The sequence below is a fragment of the Dryobates pubescens genome, chromosome 27, assembly GCF_014839835.1.
Source record: "Dryobates pubescens isolate bDryPub1 chromosome 27, bDryPub1.pri, whole genome shotgun sequence".
NCBI lineage: Eukaryota > Metazoa > Chordata > Aves > Piciformes > Picidae > Dryobates > Dryobates pubescens.
Genome location: NC_071638.1, coordinates 1,478,076 through 1,505,695, shown reverse-complemented (window position 1 = coordinate 1,505,695; position 27,620 = coordinate 1,478,076). Strand labels below are relative to the sequence as shown.

The following is a 27,620-nucleotide window of genomic DNA, read 5'->3' as shown; positions in this document are numbered from 1 at the left end:
CCTCTGCAACCCAAATTTTCAACTCGGTGCCTCCTACAGGAGATGTGGAAGTCTGAAGCTAGCAAATGGAGCAGGGCAACTTCTGCCCATCTCTCCCAGCCCCTCTGCCAGCTGATCCACAACCCTTCACAATGACAACTTTAATCAACAGTATCACAGTACATTAGACATTGGAAGGGACCTCCAGAAATCATTGAGTCCAACCCCCCTGCCAAAGCAGGATCACTTAGGGTAGTCTGCACAAGAATGCATCCAGGTGGGTTTTGAAGTCTCCAGAGAAGGAAACTCCACAACCTCTCTGGGCAGCCTGTCCCAGTGCTCCATCACCCTCACTGTAAAGAAGTTCATCCTCATGTTAAGTTTAAATCTTCTGTGTTCAAGCTTGTAGCTGTTGTTCCTTGTGCACCGCCGAAAGGAGCTTGGCCCCCTCCACTAGCCACCTGCATCTCATTCTCTCTCCACAGGCGGGATGCTCAAGTCCCCTAATCATTCTCGTGGCTCTGTTCCACAGGCTGGCTCCTACACTTAGAAAAGCCAGGCAGTCTTTCCCCCATGGAGCTGAGTGTCTGAGGTGGACACAAAGAGGTCTTTTTTTATTTTGTTTGGTTTTTTTTTCCAAGACTTTATTTGTCTAACATGCTTGACCAAAAATTACAACCACAATCAAGTTATGCCAAAAGGATTAAATAATCTTTAAGCTTTCATACCTTGAGTACTTTTAAATGATATTCTTGAGAAGTAACAGCTGATTTTTTTTTTTGTAACCTTTCCACATAAAAATACACAATATTTTGAAGATAACTTAGGGAAAGAAAAAAATCATTTTTAAGAGACCAGTTTATGGCCAACCTAGAAATTGTGTGGAGGCTAATCAAAGGACCTCTTCCTCCTAACTTAACATCTCAGTGCCACGAGCGAATGTAAACATTTCAGACTTTTAAGATACAGCCAACTTCCTGCCACACTTGTTGCAGACCACTTGAGTTGTGACTAGCCAAGACACTTTTATTCCAAGTATGTCCTATTGCTTCATCTTCTCAGTCATGGTGGGAGTTCATATTCACCTCTGAAGTTCAATCCTTGATGGTCTGGGAGCTGACCCTGCGATCCCTACCCTGCGAGTTTTGACGGGAGCGGCACCACGTGAATCTGTGGCAGGCTGCTCACGTGCTTGGGAACTGTTCACCCCAGCCCCCAGCTGCAGACATCACCAATCATTTTGGGCTTCATTTCAGGAAAATGTGGCGCTTCCAGTCACCCAACAGCTTCCAAGAAAGGATGGACTTGAGACTTGTCCTTTTCTCTGCTGCTGTGGTGGTTTGTAGCGGGCCCACGGCATGCTGGCTACTGGGCTCAGATGAGCTGCTGCCCATGGCAAGCAAGTGGAATGCAATGATTCTGCCCACCTTGCTTCGAGTCGAGGCTGACATGGCCTAGCTTTGCCACACAGGTATATTAAGCTGTGTATGCACATCAGGTACACTCAGCTGCCACGTGAAGCTCACATTTACACCCATGTTACAGGCAAAAAAAGTGACATACACCATTATCCAATTCATGTGTGCAGATGTGGGCTATGCACAGGCCTGTAAACAACCCTGCACAATGATCTGCCCAAGGTGTGTGAACAGGATTCATGCCTAGATGCTGTCAGCTCCAAATTCAGGACATCTACAGTCAGAATACAGCAGTTCAGTTCTCTCCATCTAGGCAAAGAGTTGCCTCTGAGCACAGAGATTTTTTGCTAGCTCAAGGCAGAAACCCAACTTTTGTAGAGCACACTGGAAAGACATTTTTTTTTCTTGGTGGGTTTGTAACCAATTCTCAAGAATCCGCCTAGCATGGGACTGAAATCCCAGCAGCTTCAACACCTCTGTTAACCTGCAGGAAAGCCACATGGGCAGCACCTTGGCAGCTGGCCATCTCAACCACTTCCTAACATGTCTCCTGCTTTGCCTGGCTTCACATGCAACATGACAGATGGATTTCAACTCAGTTAACGACTTTGTCTTGAGCCTCCCCCAGCAGCATTCATGAGTGGGTAAAGAGCAATGACAGGTTCTGTGAGGTGACCCCTGCCCCATACCCATTGGTGTGTACTTGTTACTCACCACTCTTACATAATTACACAGCTACCCAAAAGTGAACACCCAAACTCCACCTTGGGATGATCCCTTCAACTTGGGCTCCTTAATGCTGCCCAATGACCACGATGAAGTTTAATCCCTACTGACTGGGGCCAAATTCAAACCAGCAATCCCACCACTGGCTGCATGTCCCATTAAGAGGTTTTAAACATGTACTCCCCGTGGGTTTCATTTAAAATACCATTACAGAACACTGGGTGGGTGAGTGTTTTGCTTTTTACATACAATTACACATCGCCCTACCCTGTGAAAACAGAGTTGTTTGGTTGTGTTTGGGTCTTGTTTGGTTGGCTGGGTTGGGTTTGTGTGTTTTGTTTGTTTTGTATGTGCATTGTTGGGGTTGTGGTGGTGGTGGTTTGGTTTGTTTGTGTTTTTAAGGGAAATGTCATCCTTGTGTTTTTTTTTTCCAAGAGCAAGGCCAGGTTACAAATTCCTGAGTTTATACTGCACTTAACACAGTCTCCCTTCTTGAATGTTGAGCTGTTTACAGCACGCCAGCAATATGCACCATTTCCCTTACCATCTGTAATGCCAGATGTAGTAAAACTTCATTTCAGTACAGTGAATTAGGGCCTCTGTTGCACTGGTTCTGAATAGATGCAAAGACTTAGACCTGGAGGACTTGAAGTAATACCTTTCCTCCCGTGACTGGTCATTTCTGCACCACCTTTTATAGTTGCCATGTTAATTAAGGGAAAGCATCTTTACCATCATTTTTCTCGTACCAAGAGCTCACAAGGAAACATGAATCGAGGGAAACCTAGTCTAAACACTCCCGTTTAAACTGCAAACTTTCTTAAAGGAACACTCCTGTGGAAAAACATTGCTCTTTTAATAAGTCCAATATAACACATGGTATATACAAAAGTCCCTACTTGAGATACATCTATGTGTATGTATGTGGAATGCATTCACTTTGTTGTGTTCACAAATATTGTAATGGTGAAATGTTAAAGTCTTTATTCTGTTTCTGGCACGAAAATGTCTTCGTTCCTCATCCACTTTCGTCACTCAAAATTTATCTGTGGAGAGCTAGCAGGGCAAAACCAAGGTTCTTTGCTTTTTGTGTTGTTGAATGGGTCCCTATTGGGTTTCTCAGCCAGCAATACAAATTTGCTAATGTGTTGGGGACAACTTCAAATCCTCATAATAATCATGTGTTCCTTGGAGTAGGCAAGTCAATAACTATAGGTGGATTAAGAGGCTGGTAATTCACAGTGCACACAGATGCATTCACATAGGTAGTAGTTCCATCAGCCATGACGCCGTAACCTATGGAGAAAGAAAAACTCTGGTCACTCTCACCGTTCACCTTCAGCACACGCCATGAATACATAGAATAGAATACATAGAATACACAGAATAAACCAGGTTGGAAGAGACCTTCAAGATCATCACGTACAACCCATCAACCAATCCAACACCACCTAATCAACTAAACCATGGCACCAAGCACCCCATCAAGTCTCCTCCTGAACATCTCCAATGATGGTGACTCCACCACCTCCCCAGGCAGCCCATTCCAATGGGCAATCACTCTTTCTGTATAGAACTTTTTCCTAACATCCAACCTAAACCTCCCCTGGTGCAGCCTGAGACTGTGTCCTCTTGTTCTGGTAGTGGCCGCCTGGGAGAAGAGACTAACATCCATCCGTCTACAACCTCCCTTCAGGTAGTTGTAGAGAGTAATAAGGTCACCCCTGAGTCTCCTCTTCTCCAGGCTAAGCAACCCCAGCTCCCTCAGCCTCTCCTCGTAGGGCTTATAAGTCCTACAAGCACCACATCTATTACACAGTTTTAATGCAAAACATAAAGGTCTCCTGAATTAATACCATCTTTTTGCCATCTTTCAAACTGTGTAAGAAAACAAAAAGGGCCCCTTGCTAGCCAGTTGCTATGACCTCTGGTAGCCAGCTCACAAACCTCCATAGAAAGCTATTTCTCCCCGCGATGCCTTTGTTGTTTGTTGTGGTTTTTTCCTGGAACTTTCTCAGTTTGGGAAAGGATGAGAAGATAGGGCTTAGGTAACTGCAGCACTGGGAAAAAACCCCAACATTCTGATGATTGGCAGTCATCAGTGTAGCAAACTCTGAGCAATTTTCATCTTTGCACCTTCTTTTCTATCTGTGTTGTACATCTGTTAAGCGACCGGTGAAGAAAAAGCACTGCTTGGCTAAGGGGAGTATGCGTGCATGTGCACCTGGGTGGGATTTGTCTTCTCTCTGTGTGTTTGAACTTGTTGACCGATTTCCACCAAATCTGATGGCAAAACACTAAATGCTAGTCTAGGCAGAGAAAAAGAAGTCTTTATGAATGCATTCTCTGACACCCAAAGACACTACAACATTTCCATTGGAGAAAGCATCCTTCTGTATGTCTCCCCGGTGGCAAAGAAGCATTTACTAGATCTGATGACATTTAACTACATGTCTGTTAGACACCCAAACCAAACAATTCCAGAACTAAATCTGCAGCAAGTCAAAATGCCAGCATTGATACACCAAAATGCTGTTTCCCAAAGTGAAGAGTAAGCCCTTGAACTATTCTGGTGTGTTCAGCCAAAGGAGAGACCCAAAGACCAGACAGCACCCAGCCAGGACTTACTGTCTGTCTCACATGGCTTACTGTGAACACAGTGTCACTCAGGATTGCACATGGAGCTTACTATTTAAGCAGTCTCAAGCTGCAGCAGGGGAAGTTTAGGCTGGAGGTGAGGAGAAAGTTCTTCACAGAGAGAGGAATTGGCCATTGGAATGTGCTGCCCAGGGAGGTGGTGGAGTCACCGTCCCTAGAGGTGTTCAAAAAGGGATTGGACGTGGCACTTGAAGCCATGGTTTAGTTGTCATGAGGTCTGTGGTGATAGGTTGGACTTGATGATCTCTGAGGTCTTTTCCAACCTTATTGACTCTATGATTCTATGATTTAAGAAAAAGTAGACACAAACCTTTTCATGAACGACCAGGAGAAAAGCATAAGCTTGATTAACACTAAAAGCTTCATGCTGGAAATCTGCATTGAAATGTTATGACCCACATGAAGAAATGCATTCAACAATCAGAAATATGTGACGTGTCAGAATTCACCTGGTGGCATTCATTGATGCCAAGATTCAGTGTCACCATTAATGAAGTTAATAGTGAACCATAATCACTATTATGTTCCACCTATTCAAATCCTACTGAGCTCCATATATTCAAATCCTAAGTAGCTAGGATCCTTTCTGAGTACAATTTCATGTCTTGCAGAAGCATTGATAGTTGCAAAATTTACAAGCAAAGAGTAGCCAATTTATTTTCTGTTCCTTAGAATGCCTTGAATAATGTAGGGCCTCCTGGACTCCCCATGGAAAAAAACACACTGTAATTAGGGGCTAGGCAGGGAAGAAAACTCTGTCAGATTCCTGTCACAGACATTTCTTTAAATCATTTGGTGTTTGCCACACAACAATTGTTCTATATAAAACAAACTGCACGGAGGACAGTTAGCATCGCTGCTGGGACTTTCTGTCTCGTCTGCTACACGTTTGGAGAGAACAGAACTGGCTTGCTAACGTGCTCTTGTTGCGTGAAGATTTCTAATGCTACTGTTTTCACCCCTCCCCTACTGCCAACAGAGTTTTCTTGGCCATGATCTCAGCCACTACTGGCTGTAACAGGCAGACCAGGATTTTTACCATGCTGCTTTTTACTTCCATGGGTCAATCAGCAGCAAGTCCACATGCAGGGGTATTTTCTGGCAGAGACAGCAGTGCAGAGGGGGAATAAGGAAGAAGCATCTCTTCTAAGCATCTTTTCCTCCTGGATGTTCAGTAAATGACTGCTGCAGATGTAGCTATGCTCAGTCAGGGGAAGAACTCATCTGTTCATATCACGCATTCTCTCTACAAAGACCTGCTTCAACTGCACAGGCTGTCTGCAATGGGAATTCTCCTCTGCAGAGATTTAGCATCCCACTGCAAAACAGGCTATGCAGTTCCCCATTTGTTTTCTCTGAATTAGGGTAGTTAACAAGAAGAGTACCTTGTTTCTGTGTTCTGATAGCTCCTGTGCCAACTGCATTGATTCACAAGATTCACCACTCTGTGGACGTACCGTTCTTTTCTCTGGGGAGCCAAAGTTGGCCCTCAAAGTTGGCTTGGCCTTGGCACATGTGATTTTATTTACATGCCTGAAGTTTCACAGCTCGCTAATGGTTTGCTTATAACCCTTGCAACCCACCTGGGTCAGGATTTGTGAAAAGACACTATGTTTGAACTGTATTCACCAGCTCTCAAAGACTTCTCTAACAGCAAGAGGTTAGCTTGACCCCCTGCCTATATATTGGCTCTTTGTGACTTAACACCACTGTGGACATTAGCTCGGCTTTAGCAAGTCCGCTCTAGGAACATCCTCTCGCACAAGGAGAACAGACTTAATCCCTGAGCTGTGAAATAATGATGTGAATGTCTTCTCCATCAATTTTACGCTCAGCACACGTCTTGGCAATGTCACTTCTAACAGCATGGTGAAAGCGCCCAGCAGCAAGTCAGACTGGGATTCCTTGGGGAGGTTAATAGTTCTACACCAGAAGCGGCTAATGCCATTTTTTTTCCCTATTTTTTCAATCCTACACTGTTGAGACCCACAGAGATCCCGCCTCAAAGGCTGGAGCAGTCCCAGAAGCAGAAAACTGGCAGTTGTGGAGCACATTTTCCTGCCAGTAAGTTAATGTTGCTAAGAACTGAGCGGCTGACAATCCATGCTCCCATTCCAACCCAAACACTTCTGCACAGCCCAGTAGTTGTTTTGCTTTTGGTGGGGACACTGCTTGACACATTGCTGTCATGATATGTCAACAGGACAGACTCCTCCATAGCAGACAGCATCTGCCTTTCGTTTTGCCTGGAGATGAACTCCTGCTGTTACTGACTTGAGTGGAGCATACTGACTTATGTGAAGATAACTAATGTCTTTCCAGTTAAAGATCAGTCAAGAGAACCACTTTGTTTTGTCTAGGTACAAAATCTTACTCCTATCAAAGCAAATAAATACATGAATAAATATCTTGAACTTCCTCACAAGCCAGTGGTGGCATCCCTCTTGATTCCAACTTCATACACACACTGGTGGGAAGAGACAACCTTTACTGTATAATCTTGAAGATTAAGCCTTTGAAGCACTCCTCAACACATTCTTATCCATTTCACAAACACAGAAATTGACCCATAGAGAGCTTAGATGAATTACCTTAGTCACAGAGATTCAGGACTGAGAAACACAACCCATCAATGCTAGTATTTAGTGACTTTTTGTAAGTACTGGCCTCATGCTCTTATTTTAAAATTGACAGCAGCACTCTCTGTGAGGGAGGCTTCAGTGCTTTATAGGTGTAGAAACTGAAAGAGATGCTGAAGTACAAATACTGAAATGTGGGTATCGGCCCAGTTCAACTCTGTACGTGGAGCTAAACAAGTATGTGAACCCCAGAAATGCTTCAGTTTAGACATTCAAGTTTGAAAATTCTACTTAAACCAGACAAGTTCCATGCTTCTCTATGTTTTCTAAACATATATAGCAAGAAAGGTGTTCTGACCTTCATGGATATGTCCAAAAACATGAAGCCTTGGCTGTATTCGTCTCTGGACTGTGTTCAGCAGCTCAACACATCCTACCCGTTGCATTTTCTTAGGAACCCAGTCTAGAAAACCTTTGGCAGAGAAAGGAAAGCTTTAAAAGAAGACAGGTTATCTGCAAAGCTGTATTGCTATATAGCATTTCTGAGATTTAATGTCTCATGGCTTTTCCTAAACAGCCAGAGACGAATTGCCATGGAAAAAAACAGTGTTTGCCTTGGTATGCAGAAGAGGAAGGAAGGAAAAAATACTTCAGGAAAACCACATGAAGAAAATGGACTCTTGCCAGTTGTTTTTCAAGGACAAAAAAAACCCCCACCAAACCTGCAATTAAAGTATTTTTGCACTGTTAATGTAAAAACTCAATGCTTTAACCGTTCTTCTCCCTTTAATAACTGATCTGTAAAGAGCAGTGTGTCCAAAGTGAGCCTGTGAAGAATCTAAATCAGCTATTTAAACCTAGTCCTGGGATTTAGTTTTTTTCAACTGAACACTTAACTGATGTAATGAAATCCATGTTGCTAATAATAAAACTACATTGTTAGCACATTGAATCTCACACGAGAGGAGCTCAGGTGAGGAGCCTACAGTGTGCCTAGAAACAGCACCCTCAAGTAAAACTGGTTTAAGCACCTCATGGCACAGCAAGTCCCACTAGTCTGTATCTACGGACAGCAGGTAAGAGAAACTCAACCCTCCTGCAGTAGATGCTTTTCAGTGCTATATTCATTTGCATGAAGCTTGTCTAAAAATGCATTTTTTATGAATACAGACATGTACACTAACTTGCTTATACATCTAAAAACATACTGTAGGGGGGTGCTTAATGCCAGCTGGAGCTTCACGTTCCCTTCAAAGCAGCAGTGTAAAAAGGATGTTGTTGTATTAGAGGGTTTGCAGTGATCAATCTTGTTCTGCTATTTTCAAGCTCAGCTTTGCTAGGGCTTTAGGGTAGGTTCACACATTGAGAAATACCTCTTCAGATGCCAGATGCTCAAAAACTGGGCTCAGTATACTGTGGGGTTTTGTAAAAATGGTAGAAGTTTGCCCTTCCATCATAGTTACTCAGAGAGCCAAGTCCCATTTACAGGAATGAGTGGTGAATGGGTATCCTAAGTGTCAAAAAGGAAATCCTGATTAAGGGGCATCGACTCTGAATTCATCCAGACACCTCTGAAGGTGCTGCTTGGCTCTATTTTGGGGAAGAGTACAAAAAGAAAGCCCCACTGACCTACAGAGCAGGGCCATGCTCAGTTCTGGTAACTTATTTTACCAACCCCTCTTGGTCCCAGGGCAGGTCAAAATCCACCGCAGGAAATTGTAAGCGCTTAAGATTTCAAAGTGAAGCCAACAACTCCTCTGGAATCCAGTCAGGCTTTTTGCAGAGCAAGCACGTTACAACCCCCATTTTTTTTTTTGTTGTTGTTGTTGTTACTTCAATGATTTGAAACAGTTAATTGTCAAAATGTCTGTGGTGAACATAAAGCCAAGAGTATTTCCACTTCAGAAATTTCACAAACAAAAATCCATAAAATTAACTTCTCCATTAAATTAAGCATTATTTATGTTGAACATGTTTTTGTTTACATGCATTATCACCCTTCTGAAGCTTTCCCGTATGTTTGCAGCTTATTATGTACACCTGACTACACAAACTAAGAATAATTGATTACACCTAGCTAACAGAGTTCATCTTAGATTTATTTATTTTTTTCAGTGTTTGGTTACTTGAAACAGGTTCCTGCAGCTGTCAGGGAAGTATAAATCTTTGTCACAGACAATCGAGCAGATAGCTACAAATGAAGACTTAAAGGTGAAATTAAATTCGAAACGGAGGAAAGAAAAGGCAACTTTGGGAAGAGAAATAAAAAAAAAATTGGAAGTGCAGATCTTTAGGAATCAGGGAAAAGGCTTTAGAAAGTAATACTCTAAATAAAAGCTACAAACGTGCTGACACAGAAATCAGCATTGGCACCAATCCCATAACCATGAATACTGCATAGTGTAAGGTATGAACTGTGTAGCGTATCCTTATCAATAACACACAGGTTACTAATACAATGGTCAATAATAGCTGGTTAGACCTTTGTTTTCTCATCCTGTGTGAACCTCCTATGAATCCCTGCCCTGGTTTCATCCCAAAGCACTGCTCTAAGACAGAAAAGAAAGATTTTTCTTGCGTGCCTAACCGACTTGGAAGCACAAAGTCCATTAACTCTTGATGGTGCTCCTGCATCTAAATCATGCAGGCGATTCTGCATCTATCTAATAATGTAGTATTAATTAGTTAAGGAGCATGTGCACTCTTCTGAAGCAAGGGAACGGGGAAGAAGCACAGAAAATGGATGATGGACAAAATTTAGGCAGCCACATTGGGGGAAAATGAAAAGAGGAATTTTCAGGAGCACTGATTGCTGTTTGTGATCATTAGGATCAACTTGAGTAATGCTATCCAAGATCAGACAGGAATCAACTTCCTGGTTAAAATAATTGGCTGGGAAGGTCAAGGAGGACCCTGTCTCCCAAACTGTCTGTGGACAGGGCCACACTATGAGCATGTTCTATAAATAAGGCAGAGAGCTAGTTTCTTTTGAAGCATCACGTAGTTGTAGCCATCGGTGTCAGAATGCCAACAACTGATGTCCTCAGCCAGAGGGTTCTGTGCCTGAGCCACACATCAGTGCATCAGTAAGAAACAGGAATTTTTAAAAGGAATCCTTGGACATCAGGAACAAGTTCCTTACCATGAAGGTAGTGAAACACTGCAAGAGGTTGCCAAGGAAGGTAGTTAGGGCCCCGTCCCTGGAGATATTCAAGGTAAGGCTCGACAGGGCTCTGGGCAGCCTGATCTAGTTGAGAATGCCCCTGCTTACTGCAGAGGGGGTTGGACTAGATGACCTTTGAAGGTCCCCTCCAATCCCGACCATTCTGTGCTTCTAAGACAGTTGAAGCTTAACAACTAAAAAAGGAGAATAAATAATACAGAGATGGTGACATTTACATTATCCCCTCACATCTGTGGATAGGGGTGGTCACTTCCTCAGCATTACTACAATTATTACATTACTTTTTATTTCTTACATTTATTATTAAATTTATTATTAAAGCATGTCTGTTGAGTGCCACCTCTGCAGTGCTCTCTGGAGGTTCTCCTCCTTCTGCTTGTCCCAGAGCCTGTTGGCTAAATTAGCAAGAAGGGTGAAGCAAAGCAGTGGGAACCCCTCTCGACACCTTCCAACACTGGATTTCAAGTATTAGACACAGGGATATTCTTTGGATCAGCTGAAGACTGGATTTCTCTACAGCTGATCAGATGGTTTTAAAAATGCCTTTTTAAGTGCTGAAAAGGCTGACACAATTCTATCAAAGATCCTGCATCACTTCTTGGATCTTAACAAGAATTATTCCCACTATTGTGTTGGAGCTGATATCTCAAGGGCTAAACAATTCATTTCAGGCATCCATGTTAAAGCCAGTCAGTCTATGGCATGGCATGAGACTCTGCTTAGGTGAAATATCAAAACACATTTAGTTAGTCATGAGGTATTAGCTAAGAGGTTGGACTTGATGATCTCTGAGGTCTTTTCCAACCTTGTTGATTCTATGATTCTACATGCCCTTGCTATGAGAGAAAACCTTTCCCCCAGGATCAGTGAGCCCTGGAATGCAAACATGTCTTTGTAAACAAAACACCAACCCTTTAAATACTTTCTTCTCCAAGCTCTGAAGGAGAAGAAAAGGGGGAAGACAACAGAGTTTTACTTTCAAGAAACTGGGGAACCTAAAGGTTTGAAGAAACCAGCTGCTCTCATTTCACAGAATGCAAACTACGGCGTGGCAAACGGTTAAGGATATGCTTCACTTTCGTGTCCATGTGTTAAACAAGTGAACATCAAACACACAGTTGCATTAAAGATGGCTTGCTATGCATTAAACACACTGAAACACATTCTAAAAGCCTGTAAGTCTTGACACTGGTTTCTGTGGTTATATTATTTCTGTACCACAGATAACTCAACTATTGCCTAGGAATACAGGAAATCTCTCCTGGCTTTTCTATCACCTATACTAATATTTCTAAGCCACAAATGTAAAACTGTTGCATGTTGGTCTGTTAATATTGCTGGATTGCATTACAGACAGGCAATGCAACCATGCTGTCCAAAGAACAGGCAAAAAAATGGCAGCATTTGGGTTTGTGAGGCAAAAGATGCACCAAGTCAGAAAAACAGAGACTCCTGAGTACTTCTTGGAGGGGGAAGGCTACTTCAAGCAAAGGAGCAAGCACTGGGAAAAAAAATACGATCCAAATCATGCATTTCTCTTCAGGCAGGCTCCATGCTTGAAATCAACTTACTTTGCCAGCAGTGAAGTGGATAGATGCATAAGGAACCCAGATCTCGCTGATTTATAAAGCTTGTTAAGTTTTTATGTGTTAAGACTTTAACTTTTAAGCTATTATTTAATTCCCTACCATTGAGCATAGGCAATCATGAAATATATAAACCTGAGCTGAAGGCCTGGTGCTGCTGGAATCAGGACAGAAGTTACTTTTGATTTTTTTAAGTCAGGAGCACACTCTGCGTTTCGGGGGAGCCGTCAGGTCCTGTATAATCATCTGAAACACACAGCTAAGAGCACCAGGATTTTCTTACCGAGCGGTGGTCCATGTGTTATAAGAATATCTATTCCATCTGGAATAAGGTTCCATTTCTCTAATAGTGCTTGGCCTCGTGGAAGATTAAAGCCCCAGCCATAAAACCAAGGTTGCCTGCCAAGAGAGGAGGAGAATGTCTTCAGTGCTAATTCCATATAATGGTTTTCTAATTATAATACGGAGACTGACTCTCCACTGGCATGGAATTTGGAGACACAAACAGCATTCATTTCCTTCTGTGTGTGCAAAGTAAACCTTCTTCCCATACAACCAGTGTTAACTTGTGTGGCAAATCCCTGCAGTCCTTACCACTTCCAGCAGGGAGCATGCAGTAAAATATTCACAGTATTCCTCTAACAAGGCTGGAAGAAAGTCTTACAAGACCTGGACACCCAGATCTCCTTGTATGGATTAGCATGCTGGACTAACACAACATCTAGAAGCATATCTGTCTTAGATACCTAGGTGTGTGTACATGTTTTACATTGGCTTCCATCATATTTGGCCCTTTGCCTATGACCACCTGGACAAAATACAGATCTTGGCACCCTCCAAAGCCACAGACACCGTCTACACCGCTTTGTTGCCCTAATTGGAAGCACCGCTTCAGAACATCCCCTCAGCTCCTTTTCTTACAACATAATTTTCTTCTGTCCTCTGGTGTGCTGACTTGCTTTTAAGTAAGATTTTCCATATGCAGGATTTCTTATCAGATGGGCATTTACATTTTTAGAAATGCATTTATGGAGCAGCTCATCATGGGGCACTGGAACTGTAACACTGACAGTCAGAACACCATTTGCCCATATCCTGCTATCCCATTGATTAAAAAAATGTTATTTCACAGCAATTGTATCACAGTGATAAATTACATCTTGCTGACTGTGCTCTAATTCTAGGTCATAAAGCTGAGGGGTTACCTTTAGGCTGGGGTTTTGGGTAATTTTTTGACTGATGTCTTCCGTCCAAATCCGTATTTGGAGAACAACAAACCAAGCTGCTGTGATTTAATATGGTTTATGATAATTGCAGCTTTAGTGTTTATAAATACATACATATCAACCAGAGCTCCCTTTGAGATGTTACTTTGTTGAAGAAAGCTTTACACTCCCCTCGCTGCATCAAAAGACAAAAAAGAATTCTCTCAAACAAATTCTCTGTACTCCACTTTACATCATGTATGGCAAAGACAAAAGAAAATGCCCATACAGCTATTATTCATCCTCTTCCATTACTGATGCTTGACTAACATTTCAAAAATTAGCATGTCTTCATGATGATATATTTTCCACTTCCCCTTTTGGAATGCCGTAAAGCACATACCTATTAAAAACAGCTTAAAAATAAAGAGCTTGCTAAAATATAAAGGGAGAAAGTGGCTTACCCAAGGGAAGAAAATAAAATCCTGGCAAAAGCAAAGGAAGAAGGGGGCTTTGCAGGTTTCCTGCCTTTCTTCCACAGACAAAAAGAGCCTCAACTATTCTACATCACTGCTGGAGAGGTGTTCTGTGCCCACAGCTAAGTGCTCATCTAGCTCTTCATCACATACCCTGGATAACAAGGTGTCCCAGGAAAGACAAAGAGGAAATAATAACAATAACAATAACAATAATAATAATAATGGTGAAAAAAGACAAAACTTTGTACATTGGGATCAAAAAATGCGGCCTCCAGAAGCTGCGATGAGGGAGGTAAAGGAGGTGTGGGAATAAGACATGCTAATAGCACTATCAATGAAATAGAAACCTTGCTCTGAGTGAGGCTGCTCAGACTAAGGTTGCTGGCTAAGAAGAAGACTCATCTCTTTACCATGGGTATGAAATTGACCTTTTCTGGTTACATGCTCAAGTCCCAGCAGCTTTCTTTCATAGGATGAACAGCAGCAGGCTCACAGGACTTCCCACCTTATTGCTGCTGGGGTGCTAAATCATGGTCTACTCAGGAGGCTCAGGGCAAGCTTTGTTGCTCTCTAAAACTACCTGCAAAGAGGCTGGAGTGAGGTGGGGGTTGGTCTCCTAAGTAACAAGGGATAGGAAAAGAGGAAACAGATTCATGTTGCAGACTCACCAAAAGGGTTGTTAGGCACTGGAACAGGCTGCCCAAGGAAGAGGTTGAGTCACCACCCCTGAAGGTATTAAAAGATGTGCAATGGGGCACTGTGGGACGTGGTTTAGTGGCAGACTTGGCAGTGTTAGGTGACAGCTGGACTTGATAATCTTAATGGTCTCTTCCAACCGAAATGACTCTATGATTCTACTTACTGGCTTACAGTGTAGTAAGCTACCAGTGATGTTACCATCACACAGAACCAGGCCCCAGGTTGTAGAGCTCAATCAGCTTGTCCTTACATTTAGCTCACTATTGACGGAATGGGAGCATTTTTATCTCACAGGAATGCCCTGAAAATAAATCAGCTGAAGTCTGCAGGGTGCTCAGATATTACAGAAGTGGAATGCATTATAAAAATATAGAGAAGTTAGGCTGTTTCTAAACTCTCCATCCATTTCTGCCTTGGAATTGCACCCCATACCTACCATAGCAATTATCTTTCCTCACCAAGATGAAAATATTCAGCTACTCAGCAGATTGTCTTTAGGCACAGAGCAAGATTTTCAGGAACAAAACCTTGCCAACAGAAAATATTTTCAAGGGCAAACAGGAAGCAAACAAAGTGTTAGCATAGTAAATGATGATTCTAAAGCCACTGACAGATTGAGTGAATGCAGGTCCCTTGTTCTCACACGTTGCCCACCCTGCTGCTGCTGGGCATGGTGAGGATTGTCCCCAGGTCCTCGGTGTGAAGGGAGGCAATGAATCGGCCTGCAGAAAGGATGGTGGCCACTCCGCACTCCCTGAATGGAACCAAGAGGCAAGATAAATATTTGTCCAAGAGAAAACAGCCAAACCCCTAGGGAATAATGATTTTAAGAATACAACGAAGCATTTTTAAAGAGAAATATCCATGAGTGTCACAGATCTCACCAGAAGACAGCTTAATGCTGCTGAAATCCAAATGACCACGAATGCCATACGCAGCTGCGAGCATCTCTGCCTGCCTCTACCAGCTCTGACCTGTACATGGCCACTTTCTAAAAAAGCCCATTTCCCCTTATGAATAAGCATGATCCACTTATTAAGACAAGAAGCACTTTCTCCCCCACCGCCCATCCCTCCTCCCTCCTTCCCTCCCTTTGTGGTGACTGCGGCTGGTAGCCGCCTGAGCGCAGGGCTGGTAAGTTATGCATGCTGGAGCTGTTCTTTTGTGAAGGGGAGATGTTACAACTTGCGTGATTTGCCATCATGCTGTCTTTTGTGACAGCCCTGAGATTGAAAGAAATGCCTGGAATATTTTGGGGGGAGCTGGGGGGGGGGGGGAGGGAAGGAAGTCCAAGAATGTTGGTGTGCTTTACATCTGAGAGAAGAAAGACAAACCATACACTTCAGTGCCCCCCACCCTCAAAGCAAAACCGTCTTTATAGACACACAGGGATTTTATACATCTCCACATCCCTTCTGCTGAAAATTTATTGCAAAACAGTCATCAAAGTTTCTGAGTAGGGAAACAAAACCAAAGATCCCTTCTCTAGTATCCACCAACAAGCCTGTGACCTGGATATTGAGCGAAGACAATTCTGTCTAAAATTTCCATTTACACTGGAACCAGGGAGCAAAGCTGAAGTCTTTGTGTCAAGCAGTGAATTTCTGGACCTGCTGCTTGCTCAGGAGAAATGAACTTTTAAAATCAAATTATTTTCCAATAACATTCTACATTTTACAAAGAAAATTCTGCCATGTATTTCTACAAGAGAAAAATCTGCTGCTCTCAAAAAAAAAAAAAACAACCCCCCAAACCAAAAAACACACCACAAAAAACCCCAACCTCCCAAGAAATATATTTGACAATTAAAGACATACATCATGGCTGTATTTCATCTCTGAAGCGAAGGGCTCAACTGCAGAAATGTACTTTGATTTAGGTCTTATCCTCTTAAAGTGAGCTGTTTGAGTCTCTCCACATACTACTGAAATCCACCAGTATTATTATTATGGTAAGAATAATGATTGTCTACATGTAAGACTCTAGGGGGGGAAATATATTGGAAGTGGATGTTTACAGGGCAATTAACCTTATGTTAAAAACACAGGAGCAAGTTTTGCAGGTCAAATAATCTACCACACAAAGAGGACTGAATTATCAGAATTTGTCCTAGCAATTGGATGTTGCTTTATGTACTGAATTTCTATCTTTCTGTTCTAAAGTAACCATTGGAATAATTTTCTTACAGAATGATAGTTGCTATGACAACCATAGCAAATTTTCCTTTTCTGAAACAGATGTCTCATTTAGTTGAAAATTAGAATGTGAAAAACCCATGGGAAAAATTAATTCAAACTTTAACAGAACACTGACTACAATGTAATCTCTTATAGGTTAACCCCTTAACATCTTTCTGCACTCTTACAGTAACCTTCTCATAAATTCTAATTAAACCAGTTTAACCTCCTAGAATGCCCGTCTTAGCTATCATTAGCACTTTAGCTGTCTTTGAAAGGAGCATTCCTGTTAACAGAATAACAGAAAAAAGTCATACTACAAAAGTAGTGGTCAAACACATTACCACCTTAATTATTTCTTAGTTTTTCTTTTATTCAGCTGCTACTGGAAAGAGCTACCATGCCGTCCAAGAATTCTTTTGTCATGTAAATGGGGCACAACTTAGTTTTACATGTGATTTACCAGACAGGGCAGTGATGCACTACACGGATTTGACCTGTCATTTATGTGAAAATAGAAGGCTTGCAATTTTCAAACCACTGGTAGCCATCTCAATTTGCTCAGCAGACATACAAAAAGGGGAGACAAAAAGGGTATTTGCCCAGGCAAAATTATCAGCGTTCATGGAGTTTTCTATTACAAGCAATGAGACTTAAACAACAGATTCCTCCTCTCTGTACACTTAACAGCTCAAGAGGACCTTCCACAGTACTTGGTCATCATCTACAAATGAACACAGCAGGCAGCCAGTGAGCAATCAAAGAAAGAAATATTCCTGCCACGGTGCTTGCAGGGTGTCAGCTACCAGAAGAATTTCAGCACCACAAGGTTTACTGCAGCAGCTGCATCTAGGTTGTCCCACTGAATAAGACAAATCTGGCCACCAGCAGGCACAGAATTGCTCTCTTTGACTTCAGGGGAAACCTCCCTTGCATAACCCAGTACCCATGAAGAGCTACAGGTGGTAGCTGACTGAATAGCCATTAGTGTATTAAAAGGATTGGGATGCATCGTCTTGCCAACACCTTAGCAGCAAAACCCACGATGTGCAGATGACTGCACCCCCATATTTCTATAAAGTTTTCTACAGAAATAATTTTTGCAGTTGAAAGGCAAGATCTCTCACTAGAATTCCTCCTCTAACAAAATCCATTTCAAAGATTCACAAATTGTCCTTCCTCCACATTTTTCCCCTATCAGAAAATGAACACATATTGGCCAGTGGCTGTAAAGAAGCTCAGTGGGAAAAAGAATGGACCAAATCAGTCTTCTCATTCCTGCTCCCTTCCCTGACGACTGAAGAGCTGCCTATATTCAATATTTAGAAGACTGGACTGTTAAGTTCATACTGGTGTAAGTGGCCAGTGAAGAGTACCAATAAAAGCAGTTAGATTCAGCAGTAGTAATCACAGGCCAAACTCCAACACACTCTGATTCCTAACCCAAGAAGTCTCACTGTTGGGTTCTTTGAATTTTTCCTGGCCTTGATTTAATCTTCCTGTTGTAAGTAGCTGCAGTCCTATGAACACAGATACACAGTACTATAGACAGTGAATATGTTCCTTGTCTGCCTGGTGTTCACATCCTTCACTTTGTATTTTCACTTTTCCCATCACTGTGTTAGTTGAATTTATCCAATCTCTGTAATTGCCTCTGTAGCCTTCCCTCAGTATGTAACTAACAGGCAAGTATTGCTGCTCCTTTTTATTCAACTTTCTCTTCAAGTAAGGATTCATAAAAGTTCACTTTTGTGTGTGTGTGTGTGTGTATGTGTGTGTATTGGCTGTTTCAACACCTAAAGCAGCTGTGAAAATAGACTCATCTGTCTTTTCCTCCTCACATTCAAGAGCCCTCAAGCACCTGAAGGGACTGCAGGAGAAGTGCGGAGGGACTTTTGACAGGATGAGGAACAACGGCTTTGAGCTGGAAGAGAGGAGATTTAGACTGGGGGTTACGAAGAAATTCTTTCCAATGAGGGTAGTGAGGTACTGAAATAGGGTGCCCTGGAGGTGTTCAAAGCCAAGTTGGATGAGGCCTTGAGCAACCTGGTCTAGTGGGAGGTGTCCCTACCCATGGCAGGGGGTTTGGAATTAGATGATCTTGAAGGCCCCTTTCCAACCCAAATCATTCCATGATTCAAAGAGAAGGATTATCTAAAGTGGGCAGGGATGAAAGTAGCTCTTGGGCCATTAGTGCTAAGAAGGACTGGCAGGGCACTCTCAAAGTATTGGTCAACATCTGGGCATCTGAGCATTTTAAGAACATCACCAAGATTTAAAGAAAAACGGGTTTCAGAAGTTCTGTAGAGCACAAGGAGTCTCACATTACAACTTCCATGTGAGAGAGGGACGGTATGAATTCAGAGAAGAGGTACAAAAGCAGTGCACAGGAAGATTTAAATGACACAGAACCTTAGATTCATTCATTCATAATATTGGAACCAGGGCTTTTTCAATGATAGCTAAGGCCTTGTACTTAAAACTAATAAATGCAAATGATGGTTAATCTTATATAAGATTATCTTCTGGAACACTAGACCGCAGAGTACAGCTCAGCAGGTGGAAAGGAGAAAGTAGAAGGGAAGGGACTGTAGGTGCTAAGACATGAGATGGCTTGCACAGTGTTAGCTATGGAGGCCGTAGTGAGCAGCAAATTGAACTCACTCAGATCTTCTGCCAGTCTGCTGGCCATAACAGAGAACATTTCTTCCATAGGGCAGTTTGCTGTGTTCTTGTTTTTTTTCCCCTTACTTGCTTTGCATCAAGGTCCTCATTCTTGAAACTCTGAATCAAGTTAGATTACTGGCATTTGCAAAAGGAAAGGAGGGTAAAAATCAGACTGTGGTCCCTTATCAGTAATTATTTCATTTGCAGTTTGAGAAACACATGAAATCATTCATCTTTTGTTTAGTACAGCCTTTAATACACCTCTGACTGGGGGGGGGGGGAAGAAAGAATGAGCTGTGACTAATGGGAACTGATCATTTCTAAACATTAATCTGTTCTAAAACAATGAAAAATAAAATGAAATCTACTTTATCTTCATAACAAGAAAATGGAAGATAACAGGTGAGAAGAAAAAAATTAATGAAAACCTGAATTTTAAACATGCCAGCACCCAGTGCAAACAGTTCCTTTCATTCTGCCAGGAAGCAAGGATAAAAATCCCATCTGATCCTTTTTTAAATTATAAAATAAATCAACTAACCATACAGAAAAGCTAACCTGGAAAAAAACAGCCAGGAGATTCAACACTGAGGGTACAGATAGAGAACTGCATAAAGTTTTCAGCACGATCTTTGGGATTTCATGTGGGTCTTGAGTTCCTTGTGTCTCAGCCTCTCTGATTCTCCACATTTAAAAATATAGGGACAGCCAGGTCATCCAGACTCAGATACTGACAGCTGATAGTCATAGAACGAAAAAGGGTTAAGAGCAGAGTCAGCAGCCCCTTGCCTGTAGTACAGTCACCTTCTTGTTTGAAGTGTAAAACCTGCCACGAATAATTACAGGATACAGATAATTACAGGATACAGAATTAACCAGGTTGGAAAAGACCTCAGAGATTATCAAGTCCAACCTATCACCCAGCACCATCTGATCAACTAAACCATGGCACCAAGTGCCTCATCCAGGCTCTTCCTAAACACCTTCAGTGACAATGACTCCACCACCTCCCTGGGCAGCACTTGCTGGGAGGTGGTGGAGTCATTGTCACTGGATGGGCCAGTCTGTAAGGAAAAATAATTTGAGGCCCATCTATGCATGGCATCTTCACAGTTCTTCACTATCAGATGACCAGACAGCTAAAGAAAAAAACATGTTTTTCCACAACTCCAACTAGGCAGTGTTTAGTGTGCTCCTCTAGAGCATTGCTAACTGAGGAGATGGAACATCCCTTCACATGGAGACACTACACTTGTGGCGTTTTTTACTACGCAGCTCCTGGAGGGACACTCCTAGATGAACTATGACTAAAACATGTAGGATGTGTAATAGGTGCACTGAGAATCAACACAAAAGGCTCTCACAATAGCCACTTCTCACTTTAGTAACTCCCCAGGTTTATATTCTTTTTCTCAAAACACCAGGAGTAATTAGGCCATATGGACTGTCTGCCAGATTTCTGTCTTTCCTTACTTTTTGGCTTTTAAACTACTTTTCCTTAGAAAACTCAAAGCCATTTTGAGTTAAACAAGCATGAAAACACTTCTAAAGCTAGTAAATTAATACAGCATGTGTGCATGTATGTATAAAGTGTATTATTTTTAACATTTTCAATTTAGCAACAGATGAAGTTACCTCTCATTTAAAAAAGCACATGCTGATACTTCATATGCCATGTTTCCACCTGAAGCTAAGAAGATCCAAGCAATCTTAAATTCCAAATTCATGTTTTCCTGCAGTCTTAAAGTCACCCCACAATACAGTGGTGGAAACCAGATACTGCAGAAATACATAGAATAAACCAGGTTGGAAGAGACCTTCAAGATCATCACGTCCAACCCATGAACCAATCCAACACCACCTAAACAACTAACCCATGGCACCAAGCACCCCATCAAGTCTCCTCCTTAACACCTCCAAGGATGGTGACTCCACCACATCCCTGGGCAGCCCATTCCAATGGGCAATCACTCTCTCTGTGGAGAACTTCTTCCTAACCTCCAGCCTAAACCTCCCCTGGCACAGCCTGAGACTGTGTCCTCTTATTCTGGTACTGGCTGCCTGGGAGAAGAGACCAACATCTGCCTGTCTACAACCTCCCTTCAGGTAGTTGTAGAGAGCAATAAGGTCACCCCTGAGTCTCCTCCTCTCCAGGCTAAGCAACCCCAGCTCCCTCAGTCTCTCCTCACAGGGCTGTGTTCCAAACCCCTCACCAACTTTGTTGCCCCTCTCTGGACTCGTTCCAGCAAGTCAACCTCCTTCCTAAACTGAGGGGCTCAGAACTGGACACAGGACTCAAGGTGTGGCCTAACCAGTGCAGTGTACAGGGGCAGAATGACCTCCCTGCTCCTGCTGGCCACACTGTTCCTGATGCAGGCCAGGATGCCATTGGCCCTCCTGGCTGCCTGGGCACACTGCAGGCTCATGTTCAGCCTACTATCAAGCAGTACCCCCAGAACCCTTTCTGCCTGGCTGCTCTCCAGCCACTCTGACCCCAGCCTGTAGCTCTGCATGGGGTTGTTGTGGCCAACGTGCAGAACCTGGCACTTGGTTCTATACCAAGAAGATACAGATTTAACACCTGGATGTTGTCCACCTAGGTAGGAGTTCGGAGATAACCTTAAAAAAAAGAAACACAAACAAACCAAAAAATCCCTTATCAGATGTAAATTACTTAGTTACAAATACTTGACACACACAGGTGGGAGAGCCCTTGTGTTGTAATATTGGTTCCAAGTTACTTTCTTACTAGGGAAGAAAATGCTTCTAGTAACTCATATTAAACAATGCCATTTTATTAAATGAAACTAATTTATTAACAAATCCAAAAAAAAAGGGGGTTGATGTTAAACAGCTTCACAACAAGTGCCAAATTACCTTTTCCCTTAAAATCTGGTCAAGGAAAAGAGAACTAACTGGGATAACTGTGTTTCAGTTATGTGCTTCACCTGCGATGGTGGCTCTAGTTACAGTTCTTCACATACAGCACAAGGTAAAGCAGCATCTACTTCTTGATGCACTCACTTGTCTCCTGTGTAAAAAGCTAGAGAAAATGCCTACATAAAAACCACCATGAAGTAGGGAGGCTGATTCTCACCAGGTGAAAAGAGATGAACAGCTCTGCCAAATTACTCCAGTTGAGAATCAGCCCCATGTAGATCTGCTCCAAACTAGTTACCTATTTGCATTTCTCTTGGAATATTGCCAAAGGGCTCATCTCAGTACCCAACTGTGTTTACATCTTTGAAACGTCCTGAAATTGCTGCTGTCTGAGAATACAGCCCAGACTACAGATAAAGCTGCTAGTCCTTTTGTTTCAGGGGGGAAAAAAGAAGCACCAAAACAACAACAATAACAACAAAAGCACTCCAAACTTTCAATTCAGCTCTGTCTCATAAAACTAAACTTTCAAGCAAATGTGAAAAATAAAGAGAAAACTGCTGTGGGGGATTGCAATTTCACTTTGTGGTTTATGAAGTGCAGGAAAGTGAAGTCAATTCCCTGTAGTGAGATTACAGGTCTCCCCTTCTATATGTCTTAAATTAAAAACTAGCTGAATCCAAAGTGAGCTATTTTACTGGATCAGAGGATTCAATTATTTCTGCTAAGTAACTGAATGTGAACTATTTCCTTTTAATAGCATACAACTAATAATTACTGCCCAGAAAGGATTTTTTTTCCTACCAGTCTAATTAAACTAAAGCAGTATCTTTTTTTGACTGCTCTCAAATTTAACTAAAGCCAGACACATTGAAACAAAACAAGTAAATGCAAATCCCTGCTCACATACACAACTACAAAGCCACACAATGTATTCAGCCATTATGAGAATCTGGCCTTGCCCAATAGCATTATGAGAAATCAACCTAACTTCTCGTCTAGATTCGGCATACAGGCAGAGCAATGTCCTCCACACTGCTGCAGACACAATGGAGAGTGGATTCAAAGCATTTGTGGCTTCAGTAACTGGTTAAGCTCACTCTGCAAGAGGTCACTGTGAACTGTGTTAGAGGATTAATCTGTATCCCGAATACGCAAGCGCATACAGACAAACAGCACGCAAAGGTGTTAGACTTGCTGGGTTTCCCTATTGTGACTACTCTAGCACTGAACTATTTCAGACTACTCAGCCCTGGGCTATGTTGGGAAGAAACTTTATTTGAGAGAAAGCATTTTCTGGAATGTCTGTTAACAAGAAAAGAAAAAGAAAAGGCTGTTCTAAACAGCTGTGTCTTAAAAACCTCTTGTGGGAAATGGAAAAATAAACTTTCTTACAAGTACACAATAACAAGAATTTATGACACTGCTCTGACTTTGATGGTTTTTAGGGGCAACAATGAGTGCATTTCAGTTTACATTTTAATTTGCTTACACAGCCATTTCAGCCTTCAATTCGTTCATACTGACTATGTTTCCTTAACATGCTACAGAAAATTCACCTGGAGCATGAGAAATCTTTATCTTCCTCGGTGCACATTTTTTTTCCAGCAATGTTAATGATTCTTGCTAATTCATTTCAGTCACTTAATTTGTACTGAAGTGCTCATTAGAAAGACCTCTCCTGAATTCACGACAATGGCTCACATGAGCAATAGCACCTGTACACCTAGTGTCTACTGAATGAGACCCAGATTTCCTGCATTTCCCAATCATGTAAAAAACCTGCTCCTGCTTTCCAAAAGGTGTTTATCACATGAAATGCACCAGTTCTAGCAAAGTGCCATTAGCTTAGGGGGAAAAAGAAAAAGGAGAAGAAAAATCACCCAGTGATCTGTTTCTCACGTTAAAACAGCCAGGATGTACTCCTAAGTCTCGCTTTCTGCCACTAGAAAACCTTTCACACTTCGAGAGTTCAGTATCTTACATTTCTCTGCACCACCTTCCTTGCACAGCTGAATTTAATAGACCAAAATCATTGTGCAGGGGGGGAAAAAGCCCCCATTCTTATGATCTTCCATATGCTGCAAACTAAACTACAGTGTATTATGGGTTTAAGTGTTTTTAGAAGCAGCACTTTCCAAAATGGAAAATGGCTTCTTGATAAGTATGGGAGAGGAAATAAAAATATCACTCTAGCATACAATTAAACCTGCATCTCTGTGCCTTGGACTGTTAGTTAATACATTTTAACAGGATGATGGATTTTGCTTTCTCTCTTCTAAAGGCATTGATATTTCTTACACATCTGTCACATCTTACCTACGTTTTACTGAATGCCTGAAATAAAACCATCTTCAGCATTCTAACCCACAGCAGTGCCATGGTGTCCTAGATCAGAGCGGGACAGATTGCTCTGTTGCTCCACAAGGGGCAAAAGAATGACACTCACACAAATGGATGGGATAGTAATGGTGTAGTGGGTTGAAATTACCCCCAAAATAATATTGCCAAGACCAGCTCAGATGAAAGCAAATGAAGCTATATTTACAGTATCACAGAATCACCACAGTATCACTAAGGTTGGAAGAGACCTCGAGGATCATCGAGTCCAACCTGTCACCACAGACCTCATGACTAGACCATGGCACCAAGTGCCACATCCAATCCCCTCTTGAACACCTCCAGGGATGGTGACTCCACCACCTCCCTGGGCAGCACATCCCAATGACGAACGACTCGCTCAGTGAAGAACTTTCTCCTCACCTCGAGTCTAAACTTCCCCTGGCACAGCTTGAGACTGTGTCCCCTTGTTCTGGTACCTGGGAGAAGAGACCAACCCCTTCCTGGCCACAACTACCTTTAAGGTAGTTGTAGAGGGCAATGAGGTCTCCCCAAGCCTCCTCTTCTCCAGGCTAAACAACCCCAGCTCCCTCAGCCTCTCCTCACAGGGCTGTGCTCAAGGCCTCTCCCCAGCCTTGTTGCCCTTCTCTGGACACCTTCAAGTGTCTCAATGTCCTTCTTAAACTGAGGGGCCCAGAACTGGACACAGGACTCAAGGTGTGGCCTAACCAATGCAGAGTCCAGGGGCACAATGACCTCCCTGCTCCTGCTGGCCACACTATTCCTAATGCAGGCCAGGATGCCGTTGGCCCTCTTGGCCACTTGGGCACACTGCTGGCTCATGTTTAGGTGGCTGTCAATCAGCACCCCCAGGTCCCTCTCTGTTTGGCAGCTCTCAGCCACTCTGACCCCAGCCTGTAGCTCTGCATGGGGCTGCTGTGGCCAAAGTGCAGCACCTGGCACTTGGACTTGTTGAATGCCATCCCATTGGACTCTGCCCATCTGTCCCGTCAGTCGAGGTCCCTCTGCCCTACAAAACTACAATGTAGAAATATGGAATGCAATGAGTATGCACAAAATATGCAATAGTTACATGAATTTACAATTTATAAACAGCACAAGAACCCCCCTGGACAAAAACATGGGGTTACCAACAGCTTCTTCCTCTTCCCTCCCTTCCCCTCTGTACACAGGACAAGAGAAAGAGAAGAGCAGATGGTAGCTTGTTAGTACTTAGCCACAACAAGAACACAGCCAAGGTCAGCAACAGCCAAGCAAAGGCACCAGCTAGTATCTGGCAGAGTGAAGAAACTGAAAAGAGCAGGAGTTAGTTCATATAACTAACTTTATGTCAGTTACCAGACCACTGGGATTATTTAGACCTCATCATTATTTTCCCTTTTACATCCAACAGTAATTTCTTTACATTCCACCACTTTTCTACTCAATCTGTGGAAAATTTTCCTAGGCATCAGCCTAAACCTGCCACCAATGGCAAGTTTCAATGGGAAAGCAATTTGTATACTCTTTACAATTATGTACACTACAGACATATACACCAAAAACTCTGGGTTCACATTTCAGCTTATGACCCATTCAGCAAGCCATAAAGCCCCCAACAACCCAGGCTTCCACGCCCTCCCAGGCCTCCCACTATTCCTCCCTACCCTCCCAAGGCCACTCAAATGGCTCTGCTACAAGGCTAGTTTTGTCCCAACCAAACCAGGCAGCAGGCCTCCCCCACATTGCAAGACATCCAACACCAAGAGGGAAGACAGAAGGGCAGAAGGAAGGCCAGGAAAAAGGGCTGAATAATCTCTGCACTCCACTTGTAGAGTAGATACAGGGCTTATGGCTTACCATTTCTGGTGGCTATCTAGTCCCTTGGAGGACTGTCATCTCCCTGGTTCTTAAAGGCATTCAGCCTTAACCCACAGCACATGGTTTTCACAATGCATCAGCTAGGCTTAAACACCAACCTTCTCCCCAGAAATTCTGTAACTTGAGGTGTCTCAATTCTAAATAACAAGTGAAATCCATTACTCCCATTCATGATTTTCATTGTCTTCAATAAGCACATCAGTCTACCTACATGACTCACTTACATTACCTGCCTCAAATTCATTAGTTAAAAAAGTTTCAAATAATGGCAAGGTTAAAGATCTGGGAACATTTACCACATTTAAAAGAGATTTCTGAGCCACCAAAACCCAGCAGTCTGTAAATGTCCCTACCTAGCACTTCCACATCCATCCACTCAAAACTGTAGCACTGACAGAGATAGACATGAAAACAGTCTCACAGTATCACTAAGGTTGGAAGAGACCTCGAGGATCATCGAGTCCAACCTGTCACCACAGACCTCATGACTAGACCATGGCACCAAGTGCCACATCCAATCCCCTCTTGAACACCTCCAGGGACGGTGACTCCACCACCTCCCTGGGCAGCACATTCCAATGGCTAACAACTCTCTCAGTGAAGAACTTCCTCCTCACCTCCAGCCTAAACTTCCCCTGGCACAGCTTGAGACTGTGTCCCCTTGTTCTGGTGCTGGCTGCCTGGGAGAAGAGACCAACCCCTTGCTGGCTACAACCACCTTTCAGGTAGTTGTAGAGGGTAATAAGGTCTCCCCTGAGCCTCCTCTTCTCCAGGCTAAACAACCCCAGCTCCCTCAGCCTCTCCTCACAGGGCTGTGCTCAAGGCCTCTCCCCAGCCTTGTTGCCCTTCCAGCCTTGTTGCCCTTAAGGGCAAGTCACTTGCTCAAAAATCTGCTTCTTCTGAGGTATTCAAGACTTCTTGAGAGGCATTTTACTGCTTTAGGAAACAGTACAGAAGCAACTGCATTTTGGTTATTTGTATTCTTAATTCTTGACCAAGTTGAAGGTACAGAAAGATGAGAACATAGGAGGATCAATATGGTTTTGACCAATAACATAACTATTGGAGTGCCTACACATTTCAGTCATGTGCAGGGTATTGAATAGCTTTTCCAGATTTGAAAGACAGCATCAGAGTGGTCAGTTTGAGGCAGGAGTTATCA

The 27,620-nt window shown here is 42.7% G+C and overlaps 1 protein-coding gene across 5 annotated transcripts in view; it reads right to left on the bottom strand.

Annotated features, from left to right (window-relative positions):
• Positions 1-1,138: 1,138 nt before the first annotated feature.
• Positions 1,139-27,620, bottom strand: part of MPPED1 (metallophosphoesterase domain containing 1) — a 76,115-nt gene continuing 49,633 nt past the window's right edge. For all 5 annotated transcript variants that reach the window (XM_054173873.1, XM_054173874.1, XM_054173872.1 and 2 more), the window contains 3 exons: positions 12,414-12,529; positions 7,719-7,832; positions 1,139-3,419 (listed from right to left, as the gene is read on the bottom strand). In XM_054173873.1, coding sequence (XP_054029848.1) covers positions 3,301-3,419; positions 7,719-7,832; positions 12,414-12,529 — 349 coding nt within the window. In that variant the 3' untranslated portion in view covers positions 1,139-3,300. The remainder of the gene's footprint in view (positions 3,420-7,718; positions 7,833-12,413; positions 12,530-27,620) is intronic.